Source organism: Oryzias latipes, chromosome 8 (assembly GCF_002234675.1).
Source record: "Oryzias latipes chromosome 8, ASM223467v1".
NCBI lineage: Eukaryota > Metazoa > Chordata > Actinopteri > Beloniformes > Adrianichthyidae > Oryzias > Oryzias latipes.
This window is the reverse complement of record NC_019866.2, coordinates 8,359,924-8,386,044: the sequence shown is the minus strand read 5'-3', so window position 1 is coordinate 8,386,044 and position 26,121 is coordinate 8,359,924. Positions and strand designations below refer to the sequence as shown.

Below are 26,121 nucleotides of genomic sequence, written 5' to 3'. Positions count from 1 at the left end.
TAGGAGAATTTGCTTTTATGAATATCAAATTTAGCCATAAATAACAACATGTTTATACAAAAGAAAGCATCACAGTCTTTCAGATTAAAACTATGAAAACCAAATATTTTCCGTTTTTGGTCATTGTTTCCGGTGTCTAAATTACGACGTACAATGTACGCGCCTTACGTATGACGTAAACGGAAGCTTTGGGGAGAATTTCTTCTAGAACTCTGTAGCAGCTTCCCGTTAGCTCTTGCTTGGGAGTAACAAATCAATTCGCACGACCAAATTTGGAGTACAGAAACACAGAGCACCAACACACATTTCTGAAGGGTTCGAGTGTGAATATTTCTTAGGTCGGTATTTTAGCGAGCGTGATTTAGACGCCAACTTAACCGAGTTCTAGTCGAAGCTAGCGCTGCTTCTTCTTGCTGCAGGATGTCCAGGATAGATTACAGCGTGTGGGATCACATTGAGGTATCGGATGATGAAGATGATACCCACCCAAATATTGACACTCCCAGTCTCTTCAGATGGAGACACCAGGTAAATATAAAAGCTTTTCGGAAAAGTGCTTAGCGTGATCGTTAGCTTTCACTTTCTGCTTGTAATTCTTCAGCCATGCTAATTTTCCTACTTACTTCGGATTCCTGAATTTGAACTCAAACTGGACAAGAGCTGATGAGTATTTGAAATTGTTTACACATGATGTTCACGCGTGTGATCTGTTCCTTAGGCGCGCGTGGAGCGAATGGAAGAATTCCAGAAGAAAGGCGAAGACCTAAAAAAAGGACTCGCCGAATGTCGGCGTAAACTCACGGAGTTACAGACAAAGATCCAGGACCTGAACCTTTCCGATGGTGTCAAAACAGAGCTCACCAAATACCAAGCCGATGAGAAGAAGCTGAAAAAAGAGGAGCGGGACTGGGAGAAAAAGCTGGATGAGTACTACAGGGAGGAGAAGAAGATGCCGTGGAACGTGGACACACTCAGCAAGGAAGGGTTCAGCAAGGTGACTTCTATATGCAGATAGAAACCTGTGGTTTTCTAGCAAGAGGTTGGAAAATCCAATGAAGCTCACATTAGTCCGTTGACATTTTATAAACAAAGTAGTTATTTCAAATCAATGCTAGATGGTGTCAAATCTTGATCTTTGTTCTCGCTTATAGAGCATAGTGAACATAAAACCTGAAACTTCGGAAGATACGGAAGAAGAAAAGGAGAAAAAACACAAAACATTTGTTGAAAAACACGAGAAGCAGATTAAACATTTCGGTAAGCCTGAGTAACTTCCATAAGGTCATTCTGTTGTCTTTTCCCTTCTTTAAAAACAATTTAAGTCTATTTTTATTAACTTACAGGGATGTTGCGACGATGGGACGACAGCCAAAAGTATCTCTCTGACAATCCTCATCTTGTATGTGAAGAAACCGCTAACTATCTCGTCATCATGTGCATTGATCTGGAAGTTGAGGAGGTAAACACATATACTTATATTTTTATTTTATATTCTTGTATCTTTGTTTTTTAGCATATCTTCTCCTCAAAGTGTGTGCTCCTGTTTGCAGCTGTTTAGGTTTTTCATTTCTTAGTAAAGCTTTGCTTTCCTATTTGCAGAAACACGCACTGATGGAGCAGGTGGCCCATCAGACCATTGTCATGCAGTTCATTCTTGAGTTGGCAAAAAGCCTCAAAGTGGATCCCCGCGGTTGCTTCCGTCAGTTTTTTGCAAAGATTAAAGTAAGCAAGTTTATTTAATTTTATTGTGTTTAATTGCTCTGAACTTATTCATTTTAAAGAAGATGTTTGGGCAGGAAAAGAAAGGGTGCTTTCATAAACAAGCAGTACAAAAATCAAAGGCAGTCTGTCTGTTATTCCTGGACTAAAACAGATTATTTTAAAAGTCCTTTTTTTTTTACCAGAAGTTTCTGTAAAATTTTATACTTCTGGTTTGGAATGTTCACATTTGTTCATTTGTTTTCTTACAGACCGCAGATCAGCAATACCAAGATGCTTTTAACGACGAGCTTGAGGCGTTTAAAGAACGGGTGAGAGGAAGAGCAAAGATTCGCATAGAAAAGGCCCTGAAAGAATACGAGGAAGAGGAGCGGCAGAAGCGGTTGGGGCCTGGAGGCCTGGATCCAGTTGAAGTGTATGAGTCGCTGCCTGCTGTAAGTGCATTCTAACAAGCAGGGTTTCATTTTTTGTCTCTATTGAGTTTGAAATGCTCACATAGTTTGCCTTCAACCACAGGAAATGCAGAAATGCTTTGATGAGAAGGACATCCAAATGTTACAAGAAGTCATCAGTAAAATGGATCCAACTGTAAGCTATACAGTTTTGTCTGGTTGAATCTTTTTGGATTTAGGTGCTTTTTTTTTTTTTAAGAAATCCCTGTTAACATGTGACTGTCGTGTCTTTTAGGAGGCAAAACATCATATGAAGCGTTGCATTGACTCAGGTCTGTGGGTCCCCAACTCTGGGGAAGGAAAGGAGGAAGAAGGGACCTATGAAGAGGTGAAACGGGAGCCGGAAGAAACAAAGGAGTGATCACAATGGATTTGTTGTTTGCAATTGTATTCACTTACTGTACCCCAGTCTCATTTAATGTAAAACAGCTTGCCAATAAACACCATCATTTCTTTAAACTTTTTGAGTACAAATTTGAATTATAAATGTGTAATAAGTCACATATTTGAAACAACAAAAACAAACTGTGTTTCTGCATCGCCTGAGCTGAATGTTTTTCCTTCATTTGTTATGCTTTGTTGGTATTGGTGCATAGTTGCAAGCTTAAGTCTAACATTGTCACATTTTTTTGCAACAGATATTTTATGTGACATTTGTACAACATTCACCGTTAAGTTCCAATGTTTTGATTTTTTTTTTTTCTTTCCTCCGGGTCTTTTACATTATTCAGGACAACAAAAACATTGACTTGTGCTCAAATAATCATTCAAACTGCTTGATTGATGAGCTTTATAGAACAGCTGGTAAATGAGGTTTCTAAGAAAAATAGTAAGGGTTACTGCTGTCAACTCCAGGCCAACGACAGTTGATCATGTTCGGTTCTGTTTATCCTAAATGAACCCAAAGATTTAGCTTTGGCTTCTTACTCAGTGGTAATCTAAAGATGGAAAAGACCAACTAGTCGCCTTTGTGAGATGATGTAAACTTACTGTGCTTATTCTTCCAAGGCAGGAGTACTTTGACATTTGCATGTCATGGCTTACATTTTTAAGTGAAGAACTGAGGGAAAACTGCTTTCAATACTGCAATTTTTCTCATAGAAAAATAAAAAAAAAAACTTGAAAACTGAACCATTGTAGTTTTTTAATGTAAGGATAGAACTATGAATATTTGAAAATGTGTGCCTGAAAGAATGAATAATCTAAATATGTTAAAAATGAATGATGACTGTTTTTTCTGGTCCCATGCTGCAAGAATATAGCTTCTGTCCCAGGAGCCTTTCACTTTATAACAATGCATAGTTATGGTATTAGATTATAAATAGACAACCAAAAGAACATATTTTTTCCTTTGTAGGTGTCTTTAGCTTCTTTTTATTATTTTCTGGTATCACATGAGATGTTGAAAATCGAATTATCTGTACTAGAGCCAGTGGAAAAGGGGAATTGTGTGTTTTTTCAAAAAGAAAAACCATATCTTCCTCAAAAATGCAGTTCAATCATGATTATTGTCAAGAAGAATATTCTTTTTCATATTTGACATTAAATATTGACAGACATTGCTCACATTTTAAAAGTAACGCTACAAAATAAAAGCACTTTCTTATTTGACAGGATGATGATGCAAAAATGAGTCATTTTAGAAACCACATTCATACTAAACATTGAGTCAGATTTGATCCAAACATGGTGCCAGGGTTAAACCACATTTACCATTTACATGCATATTAGGTAATCTAGATTAAATGGATTGATATAAACGAGCACATTAAATTTCCATTTAGGCAATACTGGATGTTTTTGTTCTGTTTACACTTTTTTTAATGCTGTATTTTGTTTCACATTTAGTAATCATCCAATTACATCAGTAACTAGTTTTTTTTGCAACAGTTTGTTATTAATGTTTTTTTTCTCTCCTCGATGTTGAGTCTAAGGGTACAATTTTTTTAGTTTATGTGGCAGCTCTAGCTGCCAGATCTTTGTATGTAGTTTTTTTCAACTTTTTAGGCAGATCTTAACACTGAATAGGTTTAAGCCAAGATTTTAGAATTCTAAATGTCCGCATCCATCTTACGAACTTGCTGAATCTACTTTTGGGAGCACAAGGATGCTGGAGCCTATCCCAGCTTTTCTTGGGTGAAGGTGGGGTACATGCCTAGCCGGTTGCGTCCATTGCAGAGCCTCACATGTAGGAACAATTAAGCAAAGTTATCAATATACCTATAAATCATGATTTTGGACCGTGAAAGTGAAAATCTGAAGTGCCCAGAGAAAACTCATGCATGCACATGGAGAACATGGAAATTCTACATAGCACATTCCCAGCTGGGATTTGAACCAGGGCTTTCTCGCTGTGATGCTCGGAACCACCTTGCAGTCCAATATGGGAAAGTAATAGAAATGAAACACTTCATACTATCAAAATAAAGCAAAATATCACGCCTTTAACAGCCATACTTATTCCCACATCCATATTTCATCCCACAAAAGAATAAAACACCGATTTGACACCAATTTATTTTGAATAAATAAATTAAACCAATTTATTTTATTTTGAAAAGGACGAAACAGTTTCTATGGAGTGAAATGCGCATGCGTGTTGAGTCAGAGAGCGTCGACGTCAGCTGGCGATTCCCGTCGTTCGGGTTTTTACTTCACGAGAATCCGTCAAGGGAGTGGGTGTTAGAGGGGAATTATGCCCTCTGACATTTAGCTTTCAGTTCACAGCGCTGCCTTCTGTTTTTACAATTGTCGCTTTTCAAAACGCAACGTTAAATGGTGAGTTACTTTCTTTTATTTTTATGACTCGCTTTGCTAAAGTATCCGGATACGTCCGTAAAAAATGTTTATGCAGTTTCGTTGAAAACACTTTAATTTGTGGCTTAAGGTAAACGGTTGGTGTTTGAGACAGCACATTATATATATTTCTGTTTAAAAAAATAAGATTAGGGTTGGGGTACACACGCCCTAAAGCTTTATGTACATACATAAACAACAACAAGTTTTTTATGAGAGTCGACGATCCCGGAAGGCCTGCACACAAACAGACATGCTCACCTGGTCACGTCGCATCTTTTGAAGTTATGCACATATATGTATATATAACATTTTGTTTGCAAATATTTGACAAATAATTAAAAAATTTTGTCAAGTAAAAAATGTAGTATATTATTTTATTGAATGTGCAGCTTTAATATTTTTCTTCTTTTTATTTATTTATATATTCAATTATATTTTTTTTCTCACGTGACTCCAGCCAACACCACAGCTGAGTCACTACACTTAAAGTGAGTGTGCAGCCCAACATGTTGAGGAGAAGGTGGTCCAAGTTCTTCAGGCAAGAAACCTGCCCAGGTCCTGGAGAGGCTCCCCAGACTCCAGGCATCCATGTTTACCTGTTCTGGAGCAGAGATGGAGGAACTCACTTGTCACACACAAGTGGAGATGTCACGGCGGAGGAGCTGTGTATCAGGGCTGCAGAGGTTGTAGGTGAGACTTGGATGCAAGTTTCAAAACAAAAACTGATCCTGAACGTTCTCATTTGTGGTGTCTGTGTAACTCATTGTTTGTCCTGCAGGTATAAACCCGCTTTGCCATGTGTTATTTGCATTATATAACCCACAAACACGCTATTGGTACAGCCCAAACCACATTTTCAGCCCAGAAGAAAACTGCAGCTTGCTGGTTCAGTACTGCATGAGGTTAGTTTGGAATTTTTTTGTGCTACTACACTTTCAACACAGTGATCCACTCAAGCAAGCCATTTCCATTCTTGGGTTTAGGTTCTACTTTCCGAATTGGCATGGGCTAAACGACAAGGTGCCACTGGTGACCCGCCACTCTTTGAAAGGTGGTGCAAATCAGAAAGGTTCCACACTGCTCGATATCACATCCCTGGAGTATTTATTTGCTCAGGTAGTCTGCGTTTTTATCAAAAGGGTTTGCTAGCTTTTCGTAGAACTTGCATTTAATTTGCATTATTTTGTTTTAATCAGGCTAAACATGAATTTGTAAACGAAGTGGTTGAAATGAAAGAAGTCCAGAATGAGGAAGAAAGAAGTCAATTCAAAAACGAGAGCCTGGGAATGGCCGTGCTTCACCTGTCACATCTTGCAATAGAGACGAACTCTACTTTACCAGCAGTAGCTAGAAAAGTCAGGTAAAAACTATGAAGAAGTCAAACTCTTATGATTATTTTTCAATATCTTTTCAATTTATTTTAAAAAAATAACTTCTCTGATTTAATGTCTTCTTTCAGTTTCCTCCAGTGCATTCCAAGATCTTTCGCTAAAAACATCTCCAATGACAACTTCCTTACTAAAATTAGGATCCGAACGGTGTTTGCCGAATTCGTGCGCTCCTTCCAGCAGCACACAGTAGACAGCCGAAAGGTGACCCCCCAGGAGATCATGTACAAGTACATTTCTACTCTGGAACAACTGGCTCCACGATTTGGTACAGAGACTTTCCAAGTAATTAGCCTGAAGCTGAGGGAGGACGGCGACGGAAGCAGCTCCTACTCAAATGTGGTCCATGGAGATAGTCTCTCAAAGGGAAACAGCAACCCTCTCATCACACACGAAGTAATGGTGTCTGGGATTGAGGGGCTAAAGTGGAGGAAGGTGCACGTTCACAAGGTTTGTCTAAGACCTTTTTGTGTGTTCTTTATTGTCTTTTTTATTTTTCATGTTTCTATTTTGGGAGCTTTTTAATTACACACTCTCTACGTTTAGGCTCAGGTGAATTCCTACCTCAGAAATGACTATTTGAACTACAAGAAAGCAAAGCAGCAGTCGAAGCAGCTGAACACTCCCGACACATGGAGCCTATTTTCTGATTTCCCTGATATAACCCACATCGCCATTTCTGATGCTAATGTGTACATTAGCACTCTGGATAACCGCTGCATGGTGAGAGTTCCTGTCTATCTAAAAGCCTAATCTAACTGAAGCAAATCTTAAGTGCTTGTGCTGGATGAATCTAGTTTTCTGTCATTAATATTTATTGTTTGAGTTATTTATTTATTGGATATGTTTAAGCTTCAGACTTTTTTCTTATTTGTGTGATTACAGGTGATGTTTTGCCCTGAGCGTGCTGTTAAGTTTGAAGTGTTTGTAGGTGGGAGCTCAGATTGTAAGCTTGTTGTGTTTGTGTTTATGCATGTAGGTGGTACAGATGAGCTCCAGCCAGGAGGCCCGTTCCTTCGTCTCTCTTCTCGATGGATACTACCGACTGACTGCAGACGCCCACCACTATCTTTGTCGTGAAGTGGCTCCCCCAAGGGTAATTCTGAGTGAAGCAAATCTCTTGCACGGACCTATGCAGTGAGTTTCTCTTTTGCATCTTCCATTGCAAATGCATTAAGACATAAAAAGGTTCTTGGAACGGTTATGTGATTGCCATGTCCTTCCAGTGAGGAGTTTGTGCTCCACAAGCTGAAAAAGGATGCAGCAGAGGAGGGAGTGTTCCTCGTTCGTTGGAGTGCAGTTGACTATCACAGCATCATTCTCGCTGTGCTAAAAAGAAATGAGGTAACTCGACGCCCACTCTACACTTTTGGGAATGTTTGCACTCGGTTGAAAAGTTTCAGACGTTCCATGCTCACTTGTGTTTGCGCTCACAGAACGGTTCGGCGCCAAGCCACAAGCAGTTCCGTATCCAGCAGAAGGGTTCGGTGTTTTGCATGGAGGGCTGGGACAGAGAGTTCTCCAGTGTGAAAGAGTTCATCGATAACCTCAAAACCTTTGTGCTAAAGTCTGGCTCTGACAGCTTCACTGTCAAAAAGTGCCTTTTGCCTAAACAAGCAGGTTTGTATTTTACTTCATTGCTGAAATATTAAGCTGCGTTTACACCGAACCCGATTCGCATGTGTGTGGCGGCCAGTTTCAATGTTAAGTCAGTGTACAGGTGTGATCAGAGGTCAGAGGTCCTGCGCATCGGGAGTGGTGTGGCGAGTCAGCCTGGCAGCAGAGCATTTTGGGCATCGCAGCACGTCGGGAGTTCATCAATCTGAACTTTGGCGAAGAAGGCGTCTCAACCAATCAGAGACTCAGTTTTGGCATTTGACATGTTGATGATGCAATCAGTGGGTGGAGTCCAAAACCAACTTGGAGGAGATTCTGATAGTTCTACTCCTCATTTTTACAATATATATTTTTTCCATCGAGAAACAATTAACAAGTTAATCTATTTTTGTTCTTGTTTTTTTTTTCTTTTCCCTCCTCTGACTAATGTGGGCCAGCAAGTTGTCAAACGTTGTCACAGAGGGATGGTAGTACCGCTGAAAGTGACGGTCATTCAGACGCAGCTCACTGTACTGGGAGAGTCTGATCTAAATAAATGACCAGTGTTTTTTGTAGAACTCTTCAAAATGTATAAATCTTTCCACATCATCCGTGTCTTAAATGCCCTGTAAATGAGACGTACAGTCAATTCTTCAATGTAGCATTGAGGCTAAAAACGGTCTGCAGCTTTTAGCTTACTAACACATTTTTGGACAAGCGTCCAACATGAATGCTACACGCATATCGCGTTTGGTGTTAAAGCAGTATTACACGAGGTGTTCTTCATTCTTAATACATACAGCTGTTGACACAGGATTGTTTTTGTGCTCCTCTTGTTTGTAGAGATTTCCAACCTTCTGGTAAAAAGGCACAAGGATGGGCTCTACCCCCTCTCAGAGTCCTTCTCCCAGAAGCTGACCAAGCTACGCTTTAACCGCATCAAGGAGAAAAACATCACTCCGGTTGTCATTTTCAGCTGGCAGCTCAGTTTTCACTAAAGCTTTCCGCTCTGAAGCTGACTGGGTTGTTCTCTTTTTGCTTTTTTGTGCAGGAGGTGCATTTGGGTCGAGGCACTAGAACTAATATCTACTCTGGACGGCTGCTTGTGGGAGGGGAAGACGATGGCAACGACGTTGAGTTCAACAACAACTCTTCTAAGCAAAAAGGCATTCGAGTGGTTCTCAAGATCTTGGATCGAAGCCACGAAGATATTGCTCTTGTAAGCCTTGTAATCTTTACATAAACAAAAAACTTCACGTTGTGTGTTCCATACCTTCACAATCACTGTTGAATATCTCTGTCTCAGGCATTTTTCGAAACTGCAAGTCTCATGAGCAAAGTGTCCCACAGTCACCTGGTGTTTGTGCACGGCGTGTCTGTCAAAGGATCTGAAAGTGAGAGCAAACGCTGTTGAACCCCTGCACTCCTAATTGTAGTGGCCTCTTTCTTTGAGCTTATGTTGCTTTTGTCTGCCGCTTTATTGTTCCCATGACAACCATAGTTACATTTCGTGTGGCTTTAGATTTCTTCCAATGACTCCTGTCTTTACAGACATCATGGTGGAGGAGTTTGTGGAGTTTGGACCTTTGGATGTCTTCCTTCGCAAACATAAAGCAGCTGTGAATGCTAAATGGAAGTTTATAGTGTCAATACAACTCGCCAGTGCCCTCAGTTACCTTGTAAGTTCAGCCACTTATTTTTATTTTAAGAATCAGCACATTTCATATATCAGTCTTGTAATATTTAGATGCCTTCCTAAATAAGGTAAATATCTTTACTCAGTTGAATATTGCATAGATTTTTGTTTGAGCAGCTGTTGTCAGGCAGAAAATGAAGTCATTTCATTATCTGACCGTCTTTAAAGACGAGTGCTGCGGGTAATTTCTAACATCAACTATCCAGGAGGAAGTTTAAAAGATGAGCACATCTTCAAGATTAAGTTGTACAAAAACTTGCACGTTACTCAAAACAAAACAGATTATTCAGAAAAAACGGGTGGAAAAAAAGGAATTAGTCAACAACATTGAAACATGTAATGTTCTTCCAACTTGTCAATATTTTTTTATTTCTAGGAGGCTAAACAGCTGGTTCATGGAAATGTCTGTGCCAAGAACATTCTGGTGGCAAGACGTGGCCTGGAGCGCGACACTACTCCTTTCATCAAGCTGAGTGATCCCGGAATTTCCCTGAATGCCCTCACACGAGAAGGTCCGTCCCTGCAGCTTCCTGTGCATGCTTTCTGATATAGCTTGGCTATACAGACAGCTCTCTTATCTTTCAGTGGATGCTTGAAATTTTCCGCTTTGCTTCTGTTAGATTTAAGAAACGGGAAGCTTAAAACCCAACCACTTCCTGTTACCTGTTTCCTCTTGTCTCTCTGATTCCTTCCTGCGTGTTAGATTGGGACACAAGCACTTAAGATCACATGTTACAAACATGGAAACATTAAAAACAGTGTAGGACAACATGTGTGTATGTATGTTTTGAAAATCAACTACAAACACGTATGCTCAGCCTTGCTCTACCTGAAAATGTCTTTTCTACACGTTCATTGTTGCTTTGTTACACTGCAGAGCGTTTGGACCGCATTCCATGGATTGCCCCTGAGTGTGTGGACGGCAGCGCACCCATCGGTAACACTGCTGACCAGTGGAGCTTTGGCATTACGTTGCTGGAAATCTGTAACAATGGGGAAGTTCCTATTAGCGGCTGCACATTGCCTGAAGTAAGTCCATGCTGCAGGCTTCCAAGAACCTTGTTCCTCCTTCTCCCATAGTTTTGTGTAAGCATGTGTTTCTGATGTCTCAACAGAAAGAGCTCTTCTATCGAGAAAGGCACCACCTTACTGAACCATCCTCAGAAGAACTAGCCAAGTTCATCAGCATGTGTTTGACCTATGAGCCAGAGGAGAGACCTTCTTTCCGCGCCGTCCTCAGAGAACTTACAGAAATGATGATGAAAAGTCAGCGTTTTTCTTCAAAACTTTGCATTTCTTTTAACCATCTTGTTGCGTGTCGTAATCAGATCTCTGTTGAATTTTCCTACAGATCTCGACATACCCGACACAGAAAGTCTGTCGCCACCGGTCCCGAGTACATACCAGAAACGCTACCTAAAAAAGATCATGGACTTGGGCGAGGTGAGTTCTGTCACCATGTCACTTCATCTCTGTTCCAGTCGATTTACAGAAATATATGTCACCCCATAATGCAACTTTCTGGTTGAACCAAGCCTATTTGAATAAAGGTTCCATTGGGAAACCTTAAGAAGGTCCTTAGTCTGGATGCTGTTGCCTATAAGGATTATTCCAAATTGGAATCAAAACTGGATGCATTGTAGCCAAAGAAAATGCAATGAACATAGAGATTCAATGATGCTTCACCATGAATGTGTAATTTTGTGATGTATGTTTCTCCTGTAAGAGAATAGTCTGTTCCTTGTTGTACTTGCAGGGTCATTTTGGGAAAGTGACTCTCTACAAGTATGACCCGACAAACGATGACACAGGAGAACTTGTGGCAGTGAAGGTCTTGAAACAGGAAAGTGGCTGTGTGGCTGAAGGGTTGATGAAAGAGATTGAAATCCTGAAGTCCCTTGATCACATTAATATTGTTAAGTACAAGGGCTGTTGCACTGAGCCAGGTGAGTCATCAGCTACACATTTGGTCGCTGTCTGATTATTTGTGATTTTGCTTCCTCAGTAGCTCCTCTGACAGCAGAACCAGAAAATGGTCCGTGATCTAAACGTAAGATGAATCTCTTGTTTCATGACAGGCAGGACGGAGGTACAGCTGATAATGGAGTACCTTCCAATGGGAAGCTTGCGAGATTACCTTCCCAAAACTAAAGTGTCTGTGTGCCAGTGCCTTATGTACGCTCAGCAGATCTGTCAGGTGAGTTTAGAGGATTAAATATTTTGTGCTTGAACTGCAGTGCTTTGCCGCTTCAATTCAACAAGAGAACTACCATTCATTTGCAGGGGCAATGCAGCAGACATGTAATTGTTTTTCCAACAAATTTGAGCGTATCATAAAACTAGAATATAACTCATCAAAGAGGATTCATTGGGCCTGCCATTTCATTCAGACTGAGTCATTCTGTTACATTAGCATTACATTTTTTCCTCCGAGTGACCCAAAAAACTCCTTTTAGGAAAACAAACTGCAATGATGTAAAATATAGTTTGGAGGCTGAAAATGAGCAGCATCTGAATGAACAGACATCTTTATTCTCCATGAAGACAGATGAGGTTGTCGGGGAAAGTGGCTTGCTTTGCAGGTTTCTTACAAACTATTGCTGCACAATTTGGAGCTCGTGGTGTTAAATCATTCTTACTGCACCTCAAATCTGCCCACAAAACTTAATGGTGAAATATTTTTTCAAGGCTATTAACCAGATTTTACGAAGAAAGCAGAATACTTAAATCAACGTAAGGGTCTCTGCATTTTATTCTCTTCCTGACAGCTTCTTTCACCCATCTGTGCAAAAAATATGGGGCTCAGTTTTAAATTCAGGTTTTTCTTTCGCTTTTGAAGGGAATGGATTACTTGCACTCCAAACGCTACGTGCATCGAGATCTGGCTGCCCGCAACGTCTTGGTGGAAAACAACAGCTTGGTCAAGATTGGTGACTTTGGCCTGACGAAACACATCCCTGAGGGGGAGATCTACTACCGGGTTCGAGAAGACGGGGACAGTCCAGTGTTCTGGTGAGTTTTAAGTTACCCAACAGTGTTATTTATTATTTCTGCGAGTGTCTAGGCTTCATTCGTGTGTTTTTCACATGTTATAGGTATGCCATTGAGTGCTTGAAAGAGTCCAAGTTCTCCTTTGCCTCGGATGTTTGGTCCTTCGGTGTAACACTATACGAGATCTTGACCCGCTGTGACAACCGGCAGAGCCCACCAACAGTATGTTGTTTGAATCTGCACATGAGGCAGTTTAAATATTCCACACCGCTTGTGTTTCTCATTTGGCCCCTTTATTTTATTTATCCCCCCAGAAATTCTATGAAATGATGGGTGAAGCCCAAGGACAGATTACAACAATGATAATCATCGATCTGCTGATGAAGAACATGAGACTGCCTTGCCCCAGAGACTGCCCTCACGAGGTAACACTGGATATCATGAAAAACCAATCACTGCTCAATCAGCATTGTTTGCAATCCCTTAAATTTGACCCTGACTTTCCTGTCAACAGGTACGGCTGTTGATGGAGCAGTGTTGGCATAAAGATCAAGCACAACGGCCCTCATTTGAAAACCTGATCGTAAGGTTTGAAGCCATCCGCAGAACCTACGACTGGCAGTTTAACTCCAACTTCACCATGTCTGAGATTTGCTGAGTAAACTTCTGCACCATTTACAAGAAAAAGCCAACAACCTCTTTGCTACAGTACACTTTCTGCTACATTTATACACAGAGATGGATTTGTGGAAGATGAGTCATAGAAGCACACACTTAAATCTTGTATATTGTAGTCTTCTGAGTTAAAATGAAAACCCATAATCTTTGTATTCTAAGCTTTGTTGCAGTTACTTTTTCTATATAGTCTTTGCTGAGGTTAACTTTCAGGGAAAAGCCAAAGTTCGAAAGAATTGGTAAGCATTAGGGTATATTTTATTAAAAATATATATATAGATTTCCATATATTACAAATGTATGCATACACATTTTAGAAATTCGGGGAGCTGTCTTTTAAATGTTGCATGTTTTATGTTTTGTAAATATGTGAATTAATAAATACGTGTCCAACTCCCCTTTTATCTTCAGATTCTTTAGATAATTAGGATTGGCATCACTTTCTGCCTGAGTCATTTCTACTTTGTTGAAACACCACTAACAGTGGAATAGTTCAATGAAAAATGTTACAACTTATCTCGTGCACAAGACAGTCCATCATTATCCTACCTGTCATTATTTTATACACCTGTAGCCATGGGAGCGATTGAACAACCTGAATGTTGAAGATAGCTCAGTAAAAACGTACAGTGCATCTGTTTATGGATCCCAGAAGTTTCACTTTACAACAAAGTTTTAACAAACATGAGAAAGTTTTCTTCTGGAGCAATTCTTTAGTAATACTTGCAGGGATGGATGGATGGATTGACGGAAGGACAGATGAACCATGCAGAACTTGACCTTCCATTTTAAATTTTAAAACCAGCTCAGTGGTCTTGTGGGAGAGTGTCCACCCTGAGACTCGACCATGAAATCCATGGATATCAAACCAAAGACTAAAGTGGTGGACACAAGGGGATGGGTCAAATGTTGACAACAAATTTCCCACACCTTGGTGTGTGACAGCTAACAGGACTTTAATTTTAATATAAGATCATTCCTGAAAACATCCAATATTGGAAATATTTCTTGCCCTTGACAAACCACCTGTCCTAGTCTGGGCCTGACCTGGACTATGTGGCCCTCTAGAGGCAACAACACTGAAGCCAAAAGGTCCATTTCTACGGAAGCCGAAAATGGCTTGACCTACAACAGCTCCAACCCATTTACCCCCTAACCCCCACCTTATTTACTCAAAAATGCCAACAATAGGTTGAATGACAGAACTCAGTGCCAGCAGATGTGTCTCTGCGTGGTGCGTTCAAAGAGCTCCAGACATTAGCGGAACCCGAACAGCCCAACTCAGTCCGCTAGTATGAGGAGCGCAGCTCCACTGATAAACAAAAAAGTAGAATAAAAAAAACAGCTTTTGGTGGGAGTTTTGTCTTCCTGCTGTAATTGTTGTTAACTACAAAATGAAGAAACTTAAAACAGGGAAATCAGTGCGGGAAAAGGAGAAAGCGACGCTACAGGATATTCTTCATTATCGTTATGATGACGAGGTAGTGAATCTCGTAATCACGAGAAAACAGTCAAAACAAAACAAAAAAAAAACGGGGCGGGCCGTTTTCGGCTTGTGTAAATTTCCCAGTGTAATGCAAATAACTAAACTACCGTAATTCATTGAGTCACAGTGTTTTTTATAATTTTATGTTAACTTAAAAAGTAAAAGCATAAAGCGAACAGACCCTAAATAGGGTATTGGTCGCTCTATAGAAAGGCTAAAATAACAAATGTTTCCATTTCTTGGTAAGGATTGAAAATTTATCAACGGACATAATGGCAATGACAAGGATCAGAGAAAGGTGAAGGACTCTGAAAGATATAGCTCAACAAATATTCAAATGTGATTCTAAAAACAGTCTGGGCTTTGTGGTTCGGTGGGTTTAATGCATGTGGCATTTTGCAGTTTAAGCAAGGCCACCGGTGGCCCCGCCTCCCTCGCAGATTGCGTCGTCGTCATGGAGAATGCGTCCCCCTCTCGTCCAATGAGAGCCCGCGCTGGAGCCATGTGTGTATTGTTTAAACTGCTCAAATCGAAGTGAGTTTTCAGGGTGACAAACTTCCACCACAGACAGAGCGTGATGGCGGCTCCCGTGTCTGTTAGCACTGCTGGCAAGGAAGACAGCACAGACACCGGGCTCAGTTTTGCTTTTCGTCCAACTACCGGGAATTGTGACCTCGCTGTGGAACAGGATAACTGGATGACCGGGGACCAGCGGTATTCCGAATCCGTACCCGAAGAGGAGGACGGGGCATCGGGCCGCGAGAGTCAGCGGAGGGTCGAGGAGGACTTGAAAACACTGAGCACCGAAGAGATTGAGGGTCGCTTGGAGAGAACTCGTCGGGAATTTTACAACCGAAGGAAGATTATAATAAAAAATCTACCCGCCGATATCACTAATCAGGTATGATTACCAGCTGCTGGTGAATTGGATACATTGTTACTTTATCTCGTTGGTAAAGTATTTTTGCTAGCGTTAGCCTAGCTCCAACATGATTGTCACGCTATTGGTAGCCTGTTTAGCTTGTTATTAGTCTAGGTGTTGTAGAAATATCAAATTGCTCAATTAATTACAACAGTTTCTAATTCAGAAAGTATGAATTCACGTGTAGTATGCTGTAACATTTTTATTCGGTTTAGAATAATTGGGTGAAATGTCAAGTGGTCACAACTATTTTAGTTTACAATTGATGGCCATCTGTCCTGCGTGACCTGCCACCCCGGCCTTTATGGGAACAGTACAAAAACGTTGACAGTTTGATTTCTTACTTTGCCATTTATTTTATTCAGAACATAAAATATTATTTATCAGTCTACCTGTTGTTTCAAACGAAAATCTGTTTGGTTGTGTGGTTTATTTTTATCTTTTACTTTATATATTTCACTCATGTTGCGACGATAGGCCTACGGGCGATACCATTGTCAAAAAAAATGGGGGAGTAACGCGAGTTCGAGATACGAGTTGCCATACAACAAAAGATGGAAGGTGGAGACAAAACGTTACAGAACATGCTAGAGAGCATTACCATTCGGTTTTGAATAGGCAGAAGCAGTGTGAAACAAGTTCTCCTGCAACAATGTTTCAGTTGTCAAACTCTCAGTCCACCACATATGCAAGTTGTTGAGTTTTCTCATTATTGGAAAATCCCAAAGTTAACCTACCTAAAGATGGTGCAGTAATATAAATTTCACAACAATGGCTTTTAGGTTCTGTTACTCTCAATTTTTAAATTTAAAGCTTTTTTTTGGTCTTTGCAGGAGGTCCATGAGCTGCTGGGCAACTATGATCTGAAGTACTGTTTTGTTGACAAATACAAGGGAACAGGTTGGTTTTATATTTCTTTTTTGTTTACTATTTTGAATGACTGAATGTACGATATATCTAACCTTCATATACAGAGAACATATTTACAAGTGATGGATGGATACGTAATGTTATGCTGCATTAAAACAAAGTCTAGTATTGACCTTTTTGACTTGTCACATGCTTTCTTGTTCTGGAAAATGACTTTTTTGGCTCTTTTTAATCAACTTACATTGACAGAACAATGAATTTATTTAAAAATGAAGATTGTTTTGTGATAAATGAAGAAAGTGCTGGGCATCTACTTTGATGTCAAAGCAAAGGCTGGTCATCATTTTCCTCTATGGTGTTTGCACTCAGTTCTATAGGACTGAGCTGAGCTATTAAAATGCCTCAAATTCTTCTCATTTGACTTTTGTCATGTTGACAATTCATGTACATGATCATGAAGTTGATCACTGACACAAAAAATACGTTTCCTGACACGGTTCCCCCAGCCTGTTATTTGTTTGACATTAGAACGGGGACATTAACAGGAAGTGTGTTAGCAACAAAGCCTGTTTTGAAGATTCCTGTGTGGAAGTTGATCTTTTGAAAAGTTATCCTACTCAAATCATGGCAAAATTGTCCTCTTTTCCCTCTCTGCGCTCCCCCAGCGTTTGTAACGTTACTCAATGGAGAGCAGGCCCAGTGTGCCATTAAGGAGTTCCACCAACACCTTCTTCGGGACAGGGAGATCTCTGTGCAGCTCCAGCCAACTGATGCTCTACTGTGCATTGCCAACTTACCTCAAGCCTTTACCCAGCAGCAGTTTGAGGAATTGGTGCGACCGTTTGGCAACTTGGAGCGCTGTTTTCTAGTTTACAGTGCCACCACCGGGCACTCCAAGGGCTACGGCTTTGTAGAGTACATGAAGAAGGACTCGGCTGCCAGGGCCAAGTCCGAACTCTTAGGAAAGCAGCTGGGCTCCCGTATGCTGTACGTCCACTGGACCGAGGTGGGCGCACTCACGTACCCCCTGCTGCATTCCAAGTGTCTGTGTGTGGACCGTCTGCCTGCAAGCCTACTCACAGCCCAGGACATCCGCAGTGCCCTGGCTGATACCCACGCTCCCGTTTTCTGCCAGGTCAGATTCATCACTGCCAAACACACTTTCACTCTGGAATGAATGACCTTAGGATAACTAATTATCCTGATAACAGTTGACACCAAAGGAATCAATACATTGTTAACACAGCCCTCACTATTAGCACTCTGCTTTTTATCTTTCTTGGTTTGTCTGGATGATTTATGCTGCATCAGCCCTGTGAATGCTTAGTGGGACTCAGATGTTTGTAAAGTTGCCTCTCAGATGAAAGAATTTTTTTTTTTTTGAAGAATATTTGAAATAGTTTTTATTTTTCAAATCATTGTCTTCTAGAACCCTTTAAATGACTTTTAATGTGATCACTCCAAGTTTCTATAGTAATGGCTAAAGCAGGTTTCCATGGCGATGACCAGCTGACTCCCCCCAGGTGGTGTCATTCAATGGGCTTTTCTGGAATGAGAGACGAGCGGGGTGCCTCTTTAGCATGACAGAAACTATTGTTGTCTTCTGTTGCCCACAAATGCAACTACAACTAGTTTGACTTTCCAGGTTTTAACAAGATGAGTGACGTGCTTTGAAATGTTGTGACCTCTTGTTATTGCATCCCAGGCTGCATTGAGGGACAAACTATATCAAAATACATGGAAAGAAAACTTTATTGTACAGAAAATCATGAATAACCAATTAACTGTTTAACATGGGCTTTATGAATTTACAGTTTTATCATTATTAACACATCAATGCTAATGTGTGCAAATTGGACGTTGTTAGAGTGTTGGTTAATAAACTACTTTAGTATTTCTGACATTTGAACAGATACTGACAAATTTGTGTTTTTGAAAGTGTGTAACCTTCATAGACCCTCAATCCAATGACACACTCACTGATGTGTGCTGCCTGGTGATACATGCTACTCTTCATTTCAATCCAGTATTTTGTGTTAATGCAAGCTGAATTACCCCCCCCCCCCCCCCCCCCCCCCCATAGTTGGCTCAGGGACAAGACGGAAGTTTCCGGCGTTTTGCTGTGTTAGAGTTCACCACTGCAGAGATGGCTGAGGAAGCACAGCGTCTCACAGATGGCAGGCTGCTGGGCGGGACGCACGTCAGGGTGTCCTTCTGTGCCCCGGGCCCTCCTGGAAGAAGTATGCTGGCAGCTCTGATTGCTGCACAAACCATGGTATTACAGTAAAATCAATATGCTGCATAGGTCGGTTGTTGTTCTGGCGCTGATTTGTTCCGTTGCTCTTTCCCTGTAAGGCTGTAAACAGAGGGAAAGGTCTCCTTCCTGACCCCACAGCTATACAGATCCTGTCGGGTCTCAATAACCCCGCCACACTCAAGATGCTGTTCAACCCTCTGCTGCAAGGAAACAAACAAGGTAACGATCCCCTCTGCTGCTTCCATTGAATGAATCGATCCTACATTTGCTTCAGTCATGAATTGTGGGCTGTTTATTTTATTTGTTGTTGTGCAGGCTTACTAGGGGCAGCCCCTGCGATGCCACTGCTGGCGAACCCAGCTCTTTCAGCTGCCCTGCTTCAGCTGCTCCTTCAGAACCAGGCCAAGGCCCAGCAGGTACTTCTGCATTCCAGCCCCTTGCTCTGACATGCTTCCTCCTGCTGGTCCCCCATCCAGCTTTTGATTCATCGTCTCCCACTCTCACTTGCTTTCTCCCTCCTTCCCGCCCTGGTTTTTGTCCCTCTGTGCCATTAGCAAGCCTTTCTGGGGAGTCATCTTCTGTGGGCTCAGGTGCTGCACATTAAAGAAAGCCCTTGAGTGCTGTGTGTGTGTGAGTGATGAGGGTGTTCAGTGTTTGGCTATCAAGTGTGTGAAGTGAGGGGTGAAGCTTGATGGATTCCCAGTCCTTTTATGTTGGTGCTAGAGTACAGATTTACCTGTGTTGGTGAGCTCTCGCTGGAAAAGCGAGCAGTTTTGATGACTCTGTGTGGGGTGCTCTTTGAGTGGTGTTGAGTGATGCAGTAGGTGTGCTTCTCTATTTTATGCTAGAGCTGTCAATACCTGTTCTGTGAGGACATCATTTATCGTGTGGTGAGAAAACATCAACTCGAATGATGATTTTTATTTGAAGTGCTTCTCGGGTTCTTCTTTTCTTTCCCTCTATAAATATTTTGGTAATGAGTGACCCTCCTGTGATGCACCTCTCTTTCCCTGACCATCAGGCTGGACTCATTGGGGAGAATCCTCTGGCTGCTCTTCCCGTCCAGCAGGGACTCCATCTGCTGGGAGACCTCTCTCAAGGTCAGGCATCAGGCGCTTTCAGCCAAACGCTCCTTAAGCTACTAATGACTTCAATTAAAAAAAAAAAAAATCTTAAATCTGATAAACATCTGCACCCCTCTTTGCCTTTTAACCAAACATTGCACTCCCTTCAGGAAATCATGTGCCCTTATGTAAGCAGTAATAACTTATGGCTCGGTGTGATTTGGCATCCTTATGTTCGTAGTTCACAGGGGACTGAAGAACAGTTCACATCAACTAGATTCATCGTGCGTTTCCATCATTTTTATTGGTTTAGGTGGTGGGGTGCCAGGGCTGGGTCTCCAGACAGATGCTCGGCCTCAAGTGAGGCAAATGGCACCGAGCAGAAGCATGTCAGTGGAGGATTCCCCTACATCAACGTGCGGCTTCCCTCAGAGTTCCCCTCCCACACAACCAGGCATTTCCATGCCCCTCATGGGTGGCATGGTGGGGGCAGATGGCCTCACAGCACAAGGGGTACTGCTTCAAGCGGTTTCTGAGAACAATTTCAGCTACTTTCATTTTCAAATGTGCAAAAAAAATCGTTCTTTTCTGCCATTTTTAGGTCCTGAGCGATCATTTGAAAGATGTTGATCTTCACCAGAGCACCTTTCTCCATGTTGGCAATGGTTTTGCTTCTGGTAATTTTTGTTTTGGTGATGCTGGATCAACTGAAACATTCAGCTGAGATGGAGGAGTTTACATCTTACTATTATTCCACTTAAGGTGCGAGCTGCAGACCTCACCCTTACAGGAAGAGGCTGGGTAATGTTTCTAACCAGCACATGCATCACAGCATGCAGCCAAGCTATAACTTGCGTTACCAGGATTCCTACAGCCCTGAATACTCTTCTTTACATCAGGTAAAGCCACTCTGATCATATTTTAATCTATAGTAAAAGTGTTTCCAATTTTAATTATGATTATGTTGTTTTTAGCCAAGATATAAAAAAAAACTGTTGTTAACTAGGACATAGTTTCTGCAGATCAACAGTAGTTCAGTAGAAATTTGCCTCTGAGTTGTGGGTGGAACTGTTGGCACGGAGCAATGCAGCTCCCCCTTCCCCTCCTCGTTGCTGAGAGCTCTCCTGCTAGCTTACAGCCCCTCACACCCACAACCTAACATTACCAGTGCAACTATAACGGTGAGCAATATTGGAGCTATCCAGCTGTACAGTTTTGATCCAGATACTATCTCGGAAAAGGAAAACAAAGTCGTACATGGATCTGCAAGTGAATGCATCCGAATGGAGAGGAACAGGGAGCTTGTGACCCGCCCAGTGTATTTTCTACGTGACAAATGCAATTTTTTTTTTGTCTGCTCCTCATTCGTGATTTGAATAAAGAAATGCTCAGAAAAGCAACTTTGAGCTTAATTTTCATAATATGTCATCCATCATGAGAAAAATGCCACAAGAACATGTTAAAAATGCTAAAAACACTATTTTACATCAGAGTGGGTCTTTAAGAGCTATAATTTTTTTCCTTTCTGTGTGAGACAAATGCAGCTTTATTATGCATGCTGACCTGCATATCGTAGCTCTGCTTGCGGTCCATAAGATTTGATGTGGTCTGATGCCCATCTGGTGTTTCTCCTCAGGATCCTTTAGCCCACTTATACGAACAGCAGGAGAACCTTGATGCTGCAGCCTTGGCAGGATTCAGCCAGCAGGTACTGTGAAGTCTGCTGTTCTAAGCTATGGTCTACTGTCAACGAACGACATGCTCACTTTCTTCTTATGAACCCACTTTTGAACTTGCAGCTCTCTTATCCACCTGGCTACGAGCGGTTTCCTCACTACACTCATCCTCCCAGTCCACCCATGTCTTCCTATTTCAGTTCAGGACCAGAGGGTTCCAGCAACCGGAGCCTCCCTACTTCCCATCTGAACAGAGTACGACCCAACTCTGATCTTATGTCATTTTCTGACATTTTTTGGTTTTCAGATTTGTAATGACTTCTTTAAAGTGTTGAGTCAGTGGGCTTGTTCTGTTTCAGGCTGTTGGAGCGCCTCCTGTGAGCCACAATGACTATCACCCAGGTCTGGGCAATCCTGCAAAGGTAATTAAGAATCTTTCTGAGCTTTATTTAGTGCTCTGTTATTGCACTCGCTAAAGAAAAAAAACAAACTTTCTAGCTATTTGTTTTCTTTGTGATTCTAGACTCCCATTGGAAGCCACAAGCGCGTGTTCTCCAGGCTCATCCCTTCCCCAGAACCAAGCCCAGAGGGCGGCTACGTAGGACAGCACTCCCAGGGCCTCGGCGGTCACTATGCAGACTCCTACCTGAAGCGGAAACGTATATTCTGAACATAGACATTCGCGCAGGTATCCCTCCTGAGAGACTCGTCAGACTGAGCTCTGGAGAGTGACCCCTGGAGGGCGCCGAGGAGTTAACCCGATGATGTCTGAACCCACATGTCTTTGCGGCAAATCTGTGGATTCTCTTCTTTGCTTTCCCCCAAGCAGTTTGTTAATTTTATTTTTAATGGGTTTATAATTTAACATTTTACCTTTTTTTTAAAAAAAACTTTTCTCTTCAAAATTTCAGTTAAACTTGTACAGTGAAAACATGAAGTAATTTTTTTCCTCCCTTTTATTCTTTTTCTCCATCAGTTCCTGTGTTTTGTGTCGTAACAGCAAACCTGGAAATATTCTGGCCAGTTTACAACAATTATATATTTTTTATTTTACTTTTAGGCGTCTCACCAAAGGGATACTGTCCACAACTTCAGGCAAAGGGACATGCATACTGTCAAAAGCAGCTTTTTTTTTAAATGACCCTTCTTACTTGATGTAAAAAAGTTCTGTATTCTGTTTGCGATAGTGTTTTGTGTCATGTTTTTTTGGTTGTTTTTGCCATCACAATGTTGTAAATTCTTTTTTTTTGTGTGCTGTTTTTTACTTTTTTTCATTCAGGTATTTGATAAGTGCTTGCCATGCAGTGTTCAAACCCTGAGGGGAAGCTGCATGTTCACCATTGTGAGGTGAAGCTTTCTGTTTGATCATTCTGGGATGTTCTCTGAAGCCTTAATATTATGCACGTTGTCTTTTGATCCACACCCTCCAACCTGTTTGACAGAGTCTGTCATCTGCACGGGGTGTCGGGCGACGCACTTGGAGGCACAGACCACGACTCATCCGTTTTCCACTGTAAACAATGACATCTCCAATATCCTCATTTGTCAAATCATCTCTGGTTATGCGAGTTCTGTGTTTCTGCAGAACATCTTTGAATGTCTAAAAAAATGTATTACGGGAGAAAAAAAACTGATGCTGCACCTCATTAACAAGTCTGAATTGGTGAGTTTACAGCTGCTGGAATAATGGACACAGCCTTTGTTTGAGCTGTTCTAGCAATGCTGGGAGCCGGTCTGTGTGGGGACACACTAATGGAAGCTAGTGGCAGGTGATTGTTCAGTCACGTGATTGTCAACATTCTTTTTTTTTTTTTTTTCCAAATTTTTTTCTATATATGGGTGACAGTTTGATTGTGAAAACTCATTACCTCTGACTTCTGCTAAAAAGCGCAGCTACACTTGAGCCTTAACAGTGTTCTCTGTGATCATCCTGCCCTGTGTTGGCCTTAATCATTTGACTATTTCTGTTCTTTATTTTTATTGCTGTGTAAACAGTTGAAATGGATCCTTTTTGGAGTCTAAAGCTTATGTTTTCTTTAATCCTACCTGCCTCTGGTCTGGTATTTTTAAATGATGCTTGCTGCTAATTGTATTTTAATTTTTGCCCCCCCCCTGTATGTTCGAGGCTGATGTGTTGAAGAGTGGCATCACAGCAGACTGTTCATGTTGTGTATGGACCAAGAGATGCAACTGTCTTGTTTGCTCATAATTCAGTTTGACTGATTGAATTTTGACTGCTTTGCTCTCATCTGTACCGCCATGATTGTCTCTGTGTGTGTGACGTGTGCAAGTAAATGTTATTTAAACATTCATCTCTTTATTTTTTTTTGTGTGTGAACTCCTTCAACTCAACTCTGGAGTTGTTTTCATTTTCCCAAATTATCAAAAATGTAAGGTTCTTAGTCACTCTGAAAAAAACGTTTAAAAAAAAAGATTTTTTTTTATACCAAATAACTAATCTTTTACAACTTGCATCAAAATAAAACCAGTAACTGGGTGAGTCTTGGTTTGTGATCCATCATGGTTTTAATTTTGTAATCTGGGTTGACACATTTTTATTTGAGCATGATTGGAGGTGTAATAAACCAAAGTGCCTCTTCTTAATCAGCAGTGATTGCCTCCAGTCAGTGGGTGTTTTGCCTTATTGGTTCAGTAACCAACCATAAGACTGATGTTCTCACACCCCAGCAGGCAGATTTGGCAAACAGAAAGTTGTTTATTTTCTGCAATTGCCAGTAAATCTACCTGGAAGCAAAACTGATGGCTGAATGTCCTCCTGTTGTCCTACATGGCTAAGGAGGCTTAAACAGAGGTAATGACATTTCACGATGTGCATACTGAAACCTTTAATAATTGATAATCAAATCAGTCTCTGCTGAGGTGCCTCTGCCCGTGTTTTTTCAGCACATGTTCTAACAGGTTTCATCTGCTCTTCAGAGCCATGAATGTGACCTGAATGAATGTTAAGCAGGTTTCTGCTAGGAAGATAATTGGTGCTCCCTTTGTGGATTATATTTTCTTTTTCATTAGTAAACACGGTCAATCATCAGCAGGTTGCTAAGAACATGACATCTAAATTTGAATGCGGCAGGCTCAGGAGAGACTTCAAGCTCAAACTTTGATGAGACCGTGTGATGACAACCAAATTAAAACAAAGATCAGGGAAACGGCTGTAAATGCCAGTCAGCCATTAGTTTCGTAAAGCACTGGCTGACCAGAGGATCTGTCAACAACTGACCATGAAAGCACACAGGTCAACACTTTGGTTACCCCAAGATGCTTACTGCTGGAATTGATATGAAATTTTTGTACCAAAAATGTTAACACGCATATGACCCACTTTATTGGGCATACCTGTATGTCCAACAGCTCCATAAATATATCTAATCAGCCAATCACATGGCAGCACCTCAATGCATTTAGGCATGTAGACATGATAAAGAGAATTAAAGGGAGCATCAGAGCAGGAAAGAAAGGTGACTGAGTAGTTCAGTTCTGAGTATTTCAGAGACTCCTGATCCACTTGGATTTTCACCAACAACCACCTGTGAGGTTTACAAGGGAAGGTCCGAAAAAGAAAATATCCAGTGAGCGAGCAGCAGTTCTGTTGACAGAAATGCCTTGTTGATGCCAGAGGTCAGTGGAGAATGGCCAGACTGGATTCAACTGATAGAAAGGCAACAGTAACTTAAACAAGCGGTAGTTCTAACCGAGGGTTACAGCAGAGCATCTCTGTACGCACAACACGTCCAACCTTGGGGTATATGGGCTAAATCAGCAGATGACCACACCAGGTGCCACTCCTGTGAGCTGAAAAGTGAAGATACAATTCACACAAGCTTATCAAAACTGGACAATAGAAGAATGGAAAAACACTTTCTGGTTTGATAAGTCTCCATTTCTACTGCAACATTGTGGACAGGTGTTTTTTATCTGTATAACGAGTTCAAACAGGTGCTATTAATACAGGTAACGAGTAGAGGACAGAGGATCCTCTTACAGAAGAAGTTACAGGTCTGTGAGAGCCAGAAAGCTTGCTTGTTTGTAGGAGACCAAATACTTATTTTCCATAATATACAAATTCTTTGAAAATCAGATGATGGGATATTTCTGGATTCTTTTTTCTTCTCATTTTGTCTCTAATAGTTGAGGTTTCCCTATGATGAAAATTACAGGCCTCATCTTTTTAAGTGGGAGAACCTGCACAATTGGTGGCTGACTAAATACTTTTTTGGCCCACTGTGTGCCACTAAGGAGTAAGGTAGTTCTTAAGGCGAAAGGGGGGGGCCGACCCGGTACTAGCAAGGTGTTTCTTATACTGTGGCTTGCATGATGCCTAAGCTTTGCACTTGTAAGAACAATAGGATGAGTATTTTGTCATAAAAGACCTGCTTTCACCACAGAATTCTATTCTTAAAGTCTGTGAGAGAAGAAAGCTATTAATTGACCCGTTTTCTTTTGAATTTCAAATGTGCATCTCATAGATGTGAAGCAGTCAGTAAGTTCTCAAATGACAGACTCCACTTCATA

The 26,121-nt window shown here is 41.2% G+C and overlaps 3 protein-coding genes across 3 annotated transcripts; all 3 read left to right on the top strand.

Annotated features, from left to right (window-relative positions):
* The first annotated feature begins 179 nt into the window (after window positions 1–179).
* cdc37 (cell division cycle 37) lies at window positions 180–3,299 on the top strand. The gene is made up of 9 exons (XM_004071352.4): window positions 180–338; window positions 420–528; window positions 719–994; window positions 1,152–1,257; window positions 1,344–1,459; window positions 1,600–1,722; window positions 1,971–2,153; window positions 2,236–2,307; window positions 2,407–3,299. The coding sequence occupies exons 2-9, from the start codon at window positions 421–423 to the stop codon at window positions 2,530–2,532; spliced, it is 1,110 nt and encodes a 369-aa protein (XP_004071400.1). The 5' UTR covers window positions 180–338; window position 420; the 3' UTR covers window positions 2,533–3,299.
* A 1,486-nt stretch (window positions 3,300–4,785) lies between these two features.
* tyk2 (tyrosine kinase 2) lies at window positions 4,786–13,714 on the top strand. The gene is made up of 24 exons (XM_004071351.4): window positions 4,786–4,949; window positions 5,428–5,660; window positions 5,749–5,872; window positions 5,954–6,086; window positions 6,167–6,330; window positions 6,430–6,808; window positions 6,905–7,081; window positions 7,338–7,495; window positions 7,585–7,702; window positions 7,795–7,978; window positions 8,798–8,916; window positions 9,006–9,173; window positions 9,261–9,348; window positions 9,506–9,633; window positions 10,027–10,162; window positions 10,528–10,679; window positions 10,766–10,916; window positions 11,002–11,093; window positions 11,407–11,596; window positions 11,729–11,847; window positions 12,490–12,662; window positions 12,746–12,863; window positions 12,956–13,066; window positions 13,156–13,714. The coding sequence occupies exons 2-24, from the start codon at window positions 5,477–5,479 to the stop codon at window positions 13,297–13,299; spliced, it is 3,510 nt and encodes a 1,169-aa protein (XP_004071399.1). The 5' UTR covers window positions 4,786–4,949; window positions 5,428–5,476; the 3' UTR covers window positions 13,300–13,714.
* Window positions 13,715–15,300: 1,586 nt separating this feature from the next.
* On the top strand, window positions 15,301–23,903 carry raver1 (ribonucleoprotein, PTB binding 1). Its single transcript, XM_004071605.4, has 14 exons — window positions 15,301–15,703; window positions 16,558–16,624; window positions 17,260–17,729; window positions 18,678–18,869; window positions 18,950–19,070; window positions 19,167–19,267; window positions 19,873–19,951; window positions 20,229–20,428; window positions 20,517–20,592; window positions 20,678–20,814; window positions 21,552–21,623; window positions 21,715–21,846; window positions 21,951–22,013; window positions 22,115–23,903. The coding sequence occupies exons 1-14, from the start codon at window positions 15,380–15,382 to the stop codon at window positions 22,259–22,261; spliced, it is 2,181 nt and encodes a 726-aa protein (XP_004071653.3). The 5' UTR covers window positions 15,301–15,379; the 3' UTR covers window positions 22,262–23,903.
* The last annotated feature ends 2,218 nt before the right edge of the window (window positions 23,904–26,121 follow it).

Coding starts and splice junctions, on each gene's coding strand:
- tyk2 (XM_004071351.4), top strand. CDS start 5,477: ATGTTGAGGAGAAGGTGGTCCAAGTTCTTCAGGCAAGAAACCTGCCCA. Junction 5,661..5,748: donor CAGGGCTGCAGAGGTTGTAG/GTGAGACTTGGA, acceptor TTTGTCCTGCAG/GTATAAACCCGCTTTGCCAT. Junction 6,087..6,166: donor TGGAGTATTTATTTGCTCAG/GTAGTCTGCGTT, acceptor TGTTTTAATCAG/GCTAAACATGAATTTGTAAA.
- cdc37 (XM_004071352.4), top strand. CDS start 421: ATGTCCAGGATAGATTACAGCGTGTGGGATCACATTGAGGTATCGGAT. Junction 529..718: donor TCTTCAGATGGAGACACCAG/GTAAATATAAAA, acceptor TCTGTTCCTTAG/GCGCGCGTGGAGCGAATGGA. Junction 995..1,151: donor GCAAGGAAGGGTTCAGCAAG/GTGACTTCTATA, acceptor TCTCGCTTATAG/AGCATAGTGAACATAAAACC.
- raver1 (XM_004071605.4), top strand. CDS start 15,380: ATGGCGGCTCCCGTGTCTGTTAGCACTGCTGGCAAGGAAGACAGCACA. Junction 19,071..19,166: donor GCTGCAAGGAAACAAACAAG/GTAACGATCCCC, acceptor GTTGTTGTGCAG/GCTTACTAGGGGCAGCCCCT. Junction 20,429..20,516: donor ATGGCCTCACAGCACAAGGG/GTACTGCTTCAA, acceptor TGCCATTTTTAG/GTCCTGAGCGATCATTTGAA.